At 35.4% G+C, this 12275-nt stretch overlaps 1 protein-coding gene across 1 annotated transcript; it reads right to left on the reverse strand.

Annotated features, from left to right (window-relative positions):
• Window positions 1-833: 833 nt before the first annotated feature.
• On the reverse strand, window positions 834-1910 carry LOC121808971. The gene is made up of 2 exons (XM_042209526.1): window positions 1373-1910; window positions 834-1288 (listed from the first exon to the last, which is right to left on the reverse strand). Exons 1-2 carry the CDS (start codon window positions 1908-1910, stop codon window positions 834-836), a joined length of 993 nt encoding a protein of 330 aa, XP_042065460.1.
• Between the last annotated feature and the right edge of the window lie 10365 nt (window positions 1911-12275).

The following is a 12275-nucleotide window of genomic DNA, read 5'->3' on the forward strand; positions in this document are numbered from 1 at the left end:
TAGGAAATAATAAATCACACAATTAATTGAAGATTTGGGAGAATAAATCAAATAAAGATTTGAGAGATTTGGGGGGGAGGGAGGCGTGAATTATGGGGAGAAATAAGGGGAGGATTTTTTGAAAATCATAGTTATTTAATTAGCTTATGATTTAATTTGGTATTTTACGGAGTAGAATAAAATAATACGGAGTAGAGAAATTTGTAAAATCCTCCAAAAATAATGAGAAGTAGGCGTGTGGTTTAAGGTTCCTCCCACCAGAAAAATTTCCAAATCTTTAATAGAATTAAGTAAGGCAAGATTGGCTAGAATATTCCAATTCATTCATGGAAAGAAATAAGTAAGAAATCAATTATAGAATACTTAATTTCTCCTGTCCCAAAAATAGGAGATTTCGAAAATCATGGAAAAATAAATAAGAATATTTTGGTTTTGGATTTAATTTGGATAAATATCCCAAAATAATTAAATAAATCCAAGAAAGAAGATATTACTTCCAATAAATAGAAATGCCGAAAAGAATTTGAATAAGGTAACTGGCACAAATATGCATGATCCTATTTAATTAAATCCCGCCCATTGGAAAACATTTCATATTATTCCACATAACTCTCAACCATTAATTTCACATCGTTAACACAAACTCATAGAAATCAATTTTCAAAAATGCATTTCCAAAACAACATCCACATTAATAAAACGAAAATAAGCCATCAAATAAAAAAAGTCAAAAATTTTCCGGGGTGCTACATCCTTCCCCTCTTAACAGAAATTTCATCCCGAAATTTTAGTCGTCTTCCATAAACTATTCGGGGTACTTCTCTTTCATCCCATCAGTCCTTGTCGGTTTGCTGTTCATGCCCTTCATTTCCTTTCAGCGCGTACGCTCTCGCTTGCTGTGGGGCCACCTGTCGAATGGGTTGTGGTTGTTGCTGTTGTTCCCCATGTCCCTGCCTATTCCACATTCCTCCTTTGTTGTTATTCGGGCACTCTAGAGACATATGTCCATTTCCACCACAAGTGAAGCATCGGATGCCTCCAGCTCTACACTCGCCAAAGTGGTACTTGGAGCACCGGTTGCAGTGGGGTGCCTTCTGTTGATTCCCTCTCGGCTGTGGCATGGCTTGCCGGTCATAGTCTTGCGTCTGGCGGAAAGTAGAACGGTGTCGCTTGTTGTCATAAGGAGTTCGGTTGTCTTCCCACTTCCTCTTGTCTCGATAGTTCGGTTGAGGTGTTGGTGGTGTAGGATTCGCCGTCGTCTTGTCCTTTGGTAGTGCTTCTTCCACATCTAAAGCGCAACTCAAAATTTCGGAGTACGAGATTCCTCTGCGGCTGGCCACGGCTACCCTTATCTAGTGTCTAAGGCCAGAACGGAATTTTGCGGCCATCTTCTCATCGGTGTCCACTAACTCGGGCGCATATCGGGTCATTTCACAAAGACCACGGTCGTACTCCGTCACTGTCATGTTTCCCTGTTTCAGGGTGTGGAACTCCACTATCTTCGCCCGTCTATAGCTCATGGGAATGTACTTGTCGTACACCTCTTCCTTGAATTCTTCCCATGTGAGCGCCTCGTGGCGGGCAGGGTTCATAGTTCGTCGTTTAGTTTCCCACCAAAAATCGGCCGGTCCAGTCAGTTGATACATCACGCAAGCTAGACGTTCCCTATCGGTGCATCCCATGAAGTCAAATATACGCTCGAGGTCGCGTATCCAAGCCTCTGCCTTCGGGGGCTCTCCCAGTCCGTCAAACTTTGGAGGGTTTTCCTTTCGGAAGGCCTTAATGTATTCTCTCTCTTGAGGTTGAGGTGGGGGTGGTGGTGGAGGAGGGGGTTGATTCCCGACACTTCCCTCTGATTGTTCCTCCATGTCGTTCTCCACTTGTGGGCCACGTCTGCGTCTTGGTGGCATTCTGGTCCAAAAGACAAGTTAGTATCATTGTTAGTATTCGTTGTTATCAAAATCGTAACTTCCTTGCATTCGTCGCACTCTGACGTTATATTGGGCGCCCTTATATGCGGGTTGTTTTATCAATGCCATTTACGCGAAGACGAAGGTTTTCCAACATATATTCTATCTCGTTATTTGATACACATTACGTACTATATGCATACTATATGACATAACACAAAGTTCAAATTGCACACAAACTATATATACCATGCACAATATACATACAACGCACATGCTGCTTACTACACAAAAAAAACACACATTCTATACAGACCATACACACGCAAGACATTATAGACATACTACACACACTATACACAAAATTCATGCGCTGCACACGCACGCATAAACAAAATACATGCGTTGCAAACATAGATGCACACTACATATATTGTACATCATACTCAAACTATACACAAAATATACACTCGTACACAATAAACAATCTGAACACACTACAAAAAAAAATAACAAAATATACTCAATGTATACTATACACACAATATACATGCCCTGCACACACTTCACACAAAGTATACATACACTACACAAAGTATTCCTAAACATATTATACATTACACGTAATATTCACACACTATACACAAAATACACTGCACGTATAATTCACACACTATACACAAAATACACATAGTGTCCGCACACAACAAAACACACTACATATACATACAATACATCATAGCACAAAGTACAAAGTATATACAATACTCAAATGCGCACACTTTATACACATACATATTAAACAATCACTACACACACTATACACAAAATAAATACAGAAAATACAAACATTATAGAAACACCACTTAGTATACATATGCTACACATATTAATATATACTATACCACAAATGTACATATAAAATACTATATTTATACATACGTACCACATACTATAAACATTAAACATAGTATAAATAAAATACACTACACATTAAATGGACGATAAAATACATAAACACAATATAAATAAAATACACTACACGCTAAATGGATTGCACATACCACACGCATTATACACAAAATACACACTAGTACGCAATTCACAAAATAAACACACACACACAAAAGAAAATAACACACTTTACACACAATATATAGACAAAATACACTTTTTATACACTATACAATACACAATTTATACATACGTCGCACATACTACAAACATTAACCACGGTACAAAAAAGACACAAAGACAATATAAATAAAAACATACACACTATTACTACATAAAATGAACATAATACGCACTAAACAAAAAATAACACACACTTGATACACATTACGTACTATATGCATACTATATGACATAACACAAAGTTCAAATTGCACACAAAGTATATATACCACGCACAATATACATACAACGCACATGCTGCTTACTACACAAAAAAACACACATTCTATACAGACCATACACACGCAAGACATTATAGACATACTATACACACTATACACAAAATTCATGCGTTGCACACGCACGCATAAACAAAATACATGCGTTGCAAACATAGGTGCACACTACATATATTGTACATCATACTCAAACTATACACAAAATATACACTCGTACACAATAAACAATCTGAACACACTACAAAAAAAAAACAAAATATACTCAATGTATACTATACACACAATATACATGCCCTGCACACTTCACACAAAGTATACATACACTACAAAAAAGTATTCCTAAACATAGTATACATACACTACAAAAAGTATTCCAAAACATATTATACATTACACGTAAAAGTATTCTTAAACACAGAATTGCATCCAAGAAAACACATAATTCATGTAAGAGAAATTAAAACGTAAAACATGAATTCCTACGGTTTAGAATTACCTATCTGATTCTCCAAAGAATCATCGATTGCTTGCGCCTTCTCCACGTGATGTTTTTCGTACTCAACCACGAACCTTCTAATCTGTATCCCGAACTCAGAATCCGACCTTTGGGTGGACAAAGCTTGTCAGAATAAAAAAGGACTTGATTAGAAAGAAGACAGAACTCTAGTTCTGTGAAGAACCGATTTTTCATCCACTCCCAGAGGGGAGCACGAAATTATGAGTGTTAATTTCTCTCAATCTTCTTTCTAATCTCCTTTTATATAGAGTTATTAAGGACCAGATTAGGGATCCATGGAGGTTGGACTTGGGCCAAACCTGTTGGACTTTTACTAATTAAATTGAGCCCTAATTTAATACAAGTCCAACATAATATTATTATCAGCCACTATAGTACAATAATATTGACTGCCCGTCCAATCCCAAATTACGAGTAATCCGGACTTTACCTCTTTAATTTATTATTTCCCGTGCTTAAGACATAAATATCCATTAATTAATTTAAGCCTACTATTTGACTTTAATTAATTAATATCTTTTTCCAAGAGTTGTCTAGTTCAAAATCTTTATTTATTATTCTGGAATAAATTCCAACCGGCCGGGTTTCTGAATAATAAAACTTTTTTCGAACACCTCTTGAGGATATTATCAAACTGGACTCACCCAGCACACGATGCATTGCAATAACAATACTAGCACCTCTAGACATTAATCACCACTACCCAAGATATCTGGATTCTTGGATTGCGAAAAATCCGCACCACTTGATAAATCAAAGTAGTGCATAATCAATATCGTATGCTCAATGTTATATCAACAATGATTAAGAAATAACAATCACTGAGACCTCGTCTTTCAGTAAATAGCAAGAAAGACTTATCTCGACTGTTAGATCCTTCAGTGTTATACCACACCAGTGTTGTTTATTTCCTAAGGTAAGGAAACATGCAGAATGACACTGTAACCTTTCACGATAGGTAGCCAAAGCCTATCTAGGTTGTGAAATTATATTTCCCTTCTACAAAGGACCGACTACGTCACCTTCTGTGAACGTCGTTCACGACCAGTCTACTATGCAGAAGAATTAGACTTATTTGCTTCTTATACATTTAAATGTTTGACAAACATCTTATAAATGCATAAGCAAACACTAATGCAATAAAATTAATTCTTCTCGCCTTGGGTTAAAAGTGGATTATAGAGTTTATTGTATACAAGCTATTCTATCCGTGCAAAATGCTCGAAATATGCTTTTCAGTATACCAATCCTAACAATCTCCCACTTATACTCAAAATCATGCTTTCGAGTATACCCACTGCCAAAACTCTCCCACTTATACTCTAAGCAGGTCTCGAACTATGATACATCGAACTACCATACTTTTCACCTCATGTGTAAATCATGTTACCAAATAGGCATTTTGTAAAAAAAATTCTGCCTGGTTGTTCTCTGATGATATCTTGGTACCCATAATGTCTCGTTGCGCACTTTTCCTTAATTAATTTCATACTTCCGCTATATGTGATTGTTTTGCTTCATCAGCTCGTGTTTCCCTATAGTTAGACATATGACTAGAGTAATTATAACAAAATATAATACTCATACACATACTCAGAATCACGGTCAAAGCTATTAGGAAGTTACTGATATTTACAACTACCTTAGTAGTTTCTGATGAAACCACACTTGTAATTTTCATGATAGAGTTTGTGATGTAATCACACTCCTTCATGACTCAGTTTTCAAATCCTAACGTTAACACATAGTCAGAGGATAACTCGATCATCAATCAATTATAAAATCGAGTCGATGTAACCTAAAGGACATAACATGGATGTCTGGTAAACTAGAGCATACCGTTTAGTCTTCTGCAAGTACTATAGTATATTCTTTACCCAATCCAATGTCATTGGCCATGGTTAAAATGATATCATGCTTCTATGCCAACGGTAAAGCTAATATCTAACTTAATACACATCATAGTATATATGAGACTTCCAATCATGGACCTTGTCTCATTCTTCTTGATCTCATTCAATGTCGAAAAACACTTGACTAGAGACAAAATAATTCTGTTTAGAAAAAGAAAAACATTTTCTTGGAATTTTCAATGCTAAAGTGTCTAAGTATTGTGTAGATGTAGGATTCTTTAAGAAAACATACATTCTTTTTCTAGCAATCTAATGACACAGATGCTTAGAATGTAACTAGATTATCTTAAATCCATCATCCTTAAACTGGGTAGACGATCAGTTTCCTACGCTAGATAACCCTCTTAGTTGTTTATCAACTTTTATAGATGTCATCATCGTAGAGTACCAAGAATACCAAATATAGTGCACTTTCAACTTTCTTGCCCTGTATTACATAACCATTAAGATGTTCCATGCAGATGATCTCCTCAAGACTTCTACTTAAAGAAAACTGTCTTGACAATCATAGTACATACATCCTAATTTATGTATGCTACAATAGACAATATACAGATCGACTTAGGTAAAAATGGCAGGCGAGAATATAATTCTCTCTGGGTACAACCCTTTGCCATTATTCTAGCCTTTTGAGATCCATGCTTACACTTGCAGGTCCACTAGCTCCCACTGACTGAAATAGTCTATGGGTAGTATCGCAAGTCTTGCAAACATTCTTGTCGATTTAAGATTGTTATTCAGAATCTATCATCTTATCAAGAATGATTATCTGAATAAGTCAATGCGTCCTTGTAGTTACAGGGATTATGTTCAAGTTGATCTAAGACTGAGTCTTAAGACTCTTTTAGACCCATGAACTTATTATGTTCGCAAAGAACGCTCCCACTACGACACAACTCTTACAATCTTAGATACAAACGTTGATTTTCTTAGTGCATAAGTTTCTAATGGTATGACTTCTTGGTTAAGATGGAAAATAGATATTCTCATTATCTTGAGAATTATCATGTTTGTTAGGCTTGTAGTTCTCCTCATAATCTTCATCAAAGAATCTAGTATTCGTGTAAACAAACACATATCTTGCCGTGAAGATTATAGAACCTGTACCTTTTCTATCATTTGGGACAACCTTAAAACATACCTCAGTACACAACTCCAATTACTTGGATACCTTTTCCAAAACATGTGTTGGAATAACTCCACACCTTGAGATGTGCTGGACTAAACTTGCTTCTAGTCCACAACTCGTTTGTTGTAGAAGGTACTGATGTTATGATAGTTTCTTTAAGGTATAACTTGTTGTTTCCAACGTATATCCCATCAATGATAAGGTGTTATTGAGTAAAACTGTTCACTTATCGAACTTATCTTCGAGAGACTTCGATATCTTCTTATATGACTATTTCATTCTTTAGAAGAATGCTTGGAGTAGTCAACTAGGATTTAACTCCCATCTTAACTCATTTGCTCGTCTCCTATGGTGTAAACCATTGAGACTTACTAGTCTTTCTATGTTGCATCTCTGTAAGTATTCTGAATCCCTTGAACCACCAAAGGATTCTAACTTATAGTGCATTAACCAGACTTACTTGACCTTTAAGCTATTTAACAAACAAGTTGTTAAAATCTTGATAGTCACTTGAGTTAGACAAAATTAGTTTGAACAATTACTAAGTATTTTCTTGGCCTTATATTTAAGTACCATAAATACTTTATCATTCATAGTTTAAGAAGTTAAACTATAGTGTTAAACTCAATCTTTTTGCAATTATATTGTTTAGATACTATGATGTATAATTTGTTTTTCTATGGTACTATGATAGATATTCGATCCGCATTTCTCAATAATGCAAGCATTATCAAATGACATCGAACATCATTTAATCATTAACACGTTTAGAAACTGAAACTGAATTCTTTCCAAACTAAACTGTACCAATAAAACAAAATCTTATACATCAAAACAAAACAATAAAGTGAGCATAAAAAATAGCTCACAGTGCAACAACTGCCCAACTGGATGTAGATCTCTCCTTTAGAAGTTGCATTGTTATCTAAGCCATTGTCCTTCTATATAAGAGGTCAATCCGACTTACAATGCATCTTCTCTTTGCCTTTTCACCAAATTTTTCTTGCCTTTCTTGCTTTCAGCAGGCATTGATGACAATTCAGCTCTTCCCTCTTTCCATTGCTAGTCTTCTGTTCGATTGAACTAAGACATAGGAAAGATACAACCTTAATGAATTCGTCAAGTATCATGTTATCTTCCTCCAATAGTAATAAAGTGAATATAATGCCAAAGGTTTCCAACTTTTCAGTAACAACCTTCATATAATCACTTCCTGTTACATTTGGCGATGAACTGAGTGTAGAAACTATTTGAGTAACTGAATCAGGAGATTCATCAAAACTTTCTATCTCTTTTGGATGTTCCAATAGAATCTGGACAATGTCCTCATTGGATATTCCTTTATCATCGGTATAAACCAAGACTTGTCTCACTACTTAAAAGAAAGTAGTTTGACCTTCTTCCTTAGAGAACTTATCGAGTACACGCATAAAATGCATTCTCAAACTTTCTTTGCATAATTTTGTCGAGGAAATGGAGGACATGAATTAGTGAGTACAAACTTTAAGTTTTCAGCAATGAGAGTCTTATCCATTTAATATTTCCAGTCTACATAATTTTGGCCCTCGAGTTTGATTTCTTTAAGGTTCGCAGACATTATTAAGAATTTGGCTGAGAAGAAATAAAAATATTTATCACATACTATGCTTAATACATAATCGCAAACAACCACAAAATAATTTATGTATCTCGCAACCGTGAAAACCAAAATAAGTACGCCTCTAGGGAGGTCATACAAATTCGGATTCCAACAATTTCCTGGTCACAATACCGACGGATAGTCCAGAGACCACTAAGGTGGCATGGCCGTCAAATATTGCCTAAGCATTTACCATAAATATTTGCATCTAGGAATTTCATTTCTGTTTTGATACTCCTTCTAGGAAAGGTCGTACGCCACTAACAAAATTCCATAGCTATCTTATAAATATGCTTAAACATACGAACTTGCAATTTCGTGGGATTATGGCTCCCACTAGGGTGGGTCGCGATAATATTAGAAACAAGCTTCTAGTTTCAGCAACCTACTATCAAGAAGTCTAATCTTATGAACTTGCTATTTCGTAGGATTATTGCTCCCACTAAGGTGGGTCGCGATAATATTAGAAACTGCTTCATATATAGACCAATTTATGGAGACCATATACAACTCACTATTGTAATTATCCCTTAGTCATTTTAAACATGGTTTTTGCATAATTATCACACAAGCAGATAAGGCAGATAATCCACTTAAAACAGATTAACACCAAATAAATAGATAAGTCATTTACTTCATGGTAATTAATCACATTGGATAATTATTGAAAGTATTTAATAAATCTAGGGAGATTTAAATAAATAATTAATTCCTTATCTTATCTAAAATATGAATTTCAGATTTGATAAATTTATCTTGAGTAAGACTGATCTTTGATTATCATTATCAAAATCGTACTAGGATATTTCAGGATAGAAACAAATCTATCCAAATGTAGCACCCCGGAAAATTTTTGACTTTTTTTATTTGATGGCTTATTTTCGTTTTATTAATGGGGATGTTGTTTTGGAAATGCATTTTTGGAAATTGATTTCTATGAGGTTGTGTTAACAATGTGAAATTAATGGTTGAGAGTTATGTGGAATAATATGATATGTTTTCCAATGGGCGGGATTTAATTAAATAGGACCATGCATATTTGTGCCAGTTACCTTATTCAAATTCTTTTCGGCATTTCTATTTATTGGAAGTAATATCTTCTTTCTTATTTAATTATTTTGGGATACTTATCCAAATTAAATCCAAACCAAATGACCCCTAGATGGTACTACATGAAATTCGAACTCCGTTTTATTTTCCTTGGGAGTTTTCGAAAATCTCCTATAGGAGAAAGAATTATTTTCATTTGATTTAATTGGTGCTTTATTGACTCCCTTCCTTTGAATTTAATCCAATTAAATCATGTTATAATTTATTTCTTCACCTAAAATAAATAGAGAGTTGGGATATTTCCTTGGTTAGCAATTTTCGGCCCCTCCACTAAATTTTGGAGGATATTTTATTTGTTTCCTAATTTGTGGAATCCCTTTTTATTCAAATAAATTCCTATGTCTAATTAATTGGGGATGTGAATATTTTTCTTCTACTTTTCTTCCATATCACACGCCCCCTATGCAATATTTTCCTTGTGGGAATTTAATTAATTGTTGCCTATTTTATGGGAGCCTTTTTCCTATAAATAAATTACCTAATTTAAATCATATTCTTTTAATTGGGGATTTAAATAATTTCCTTGTGCAATTACCCAAGAATTTTCGGCCCCCTCCTTTATTTCCTACTTGGAGATTTAATTTAATTGTTCCCTTGTATTCATTATTTTTATTTCCTATGTTATGAATTTATTCTCCAAGTAAATACCAAGTAAATTCTTTGTTGTGCACTACATGGAATTTTCGAAAATTCCACTCTCCCACATGCCTATTTTATTCTTTTAAATTGTGGGATTTTTATTCATTAGCCTATATATTATTTCCCCCACAATTTCTTTATTTAATTTACCCATGAATTAAACCTAACAAATAAATAGCAAATAATCAAACCCTAGCCCCCATTCACCTCAAAAATTTCGCCCCCTCTCTTCTCTCCCTCTCCCACACGTTTTTCACCTTCCACTCTCCCATCTCCAAAAATCCTCCATCCAACTCTTGTTCTTACAATCCTTTGAAGTTATTTTCAAGAGTCTCCGACGAATCGCTTCGTTCATCGTTTCGACCGATTCGTTTTGTGTCAAAGAAGGTATATTGCTCACTTTCTATCACCCTACCCGTTTTGACCATGTTCTTGAGTCCTACATGCATGTAGAGGGTGTGGGTTTGATAGATCGCAAATTTTAACGGGAGGGAAAGTGTGTTTCGTAAGAACTTGTTTGATTTTTCGCGGTTGATTGAAATCATAAGTGTTGGATTGAAATATTTGGTGAATAATATGAGTCATGGGCAAATATGTGTATGAGGAACGTGTAAGCATGAAAAAAAAAACGGTGTCTGTGTTGTGGAAGTTTTAAAAACCCTATTTTCGAACTTGAACCAGAAATCTGTGATGCACGACCAGTGACTTATGATCTGTATTTGACCCATCAAACAAATGAATTTTGCTATGAAATTTTTACTGAGTAAACGTCAAGGTGTTTTCTGTGTCTCGTATGAATTTCAGCCTGTTTTATCGAAAAATGAATTTTTAATAAATTTTTGAAGTTGACTGCGAAAATCTGCCAGAAACTCGTGTTCTCGCCAAGAATATTTCGTTTTCTGTTTGACTGACCAAATGACCTCCGATTGATGTGATTCTTGAACTAGATGAAAATTTGAAGTGTCTTCTGAGTCGTGTTAAATTTTCAGCCTTTTGGGAATTGGATGAATTTATGGTAAATTTTTCAAATGAACTGCGCAGTGGTGTCAGAAATTATATGTTCCGACCAGAGAGTTTAATATGTGATATGACTGACTAAATTACGTGATTTCGGTGTGAACATTTTCATGGATGAACTTGAATGTGTCCTCTGTATTGTGACCAAAATTTAGCTTCATATGAGGTCGGGTGAATTTATAGTGATTTTTACAAAACGGTCGCGCAGTTCTGCCAGTTTTCTGCCTTGTTAAAATGACACCTAGTTTCAAGTTTAAAAGTATTATATGATGCATGTATGTCCAAGGAACGTGTTTAAATGTTGAAATCACTTGTGATAAGTTGGAATGTGTTACGTGTGTCTTTACACCTTTGTGATGTATGTTGGGTTGGGGAATTTGAGAAAACGATGAGAGAGAAAACGATAGGACATGCATAGTAAAATGTTGTTGTGGAAGGCTGACTTGTGTTGTCGTTGACAAGGGTGTTGTGTACTCGTGAACTCGAGGATCGAGAGTTGCTATAAGTTGGGTTGTGAATTTGCTAAGCGATCGAGGTGGGCTTTCTTTTCAAACCTTTTTACTTTTCCGAAAAATATTATGTGGCGATATAAGGGTGGTTTAACTGTTATGTCATGCCATGTTGTTTTTATTATAAGATTGTGTGCCTGATGCCTAGTTCGTTTGAGCTTGCTCCGTTAGGCTATAGGGCTATATTGAGATTGTGCTTGATGCCTAGTTTGTGAGTTCGCTCCATTAGGCTATAGGGCTATGATAAACGAATTCGGGTCTGAGTAGGGCCGCAAACCCTATCAGGCTGTGTACACAGAGGGGATCGTGAGCCGTCCTTGCTAGTCGGCCGGTCTCGTGGGCGAATAGTGTGACCACACTTTCGTCGCACTATGGTAAGAGGATGTGAATGATTGGTTGTTGAGAAAGTGGGGAGATTGTTTTGCCTGGCTAGGCTATGAAATTGTTTTTGTGATACTCGATGATATTTCTTTTCTA

The sequence above is a fragment of the Salvia splendens genome, chromosome 6 (genome assembly GCF_004379255.2).
Source record: "Salvia splendens isolate huo1 chromosome 6, SspV2, whole genome shotgun sequence".
NCBI lineage: Eukaryota > Viridiplantae > Streptophyta > Magnoliopsida > Lamiales > Lamiaceae > Salvia > Salvia splendens.

Coding starts and splice junctions, on each gene's coding strand:
- LOC121808971 (XM_042209526.1), bottom strand. CDS start 1,910: ATGCCACCAAGACGCAGACGTGGCCCACAAGTGGAGAACGACATGGAG. Junction 1,289..1,372: donor GAAGATGGCCGCAAAATTCC/GTTCTGGCCTTA, acceptor GTTGCGCTTTAG/ATGTGGAAGAAGCACTACCA.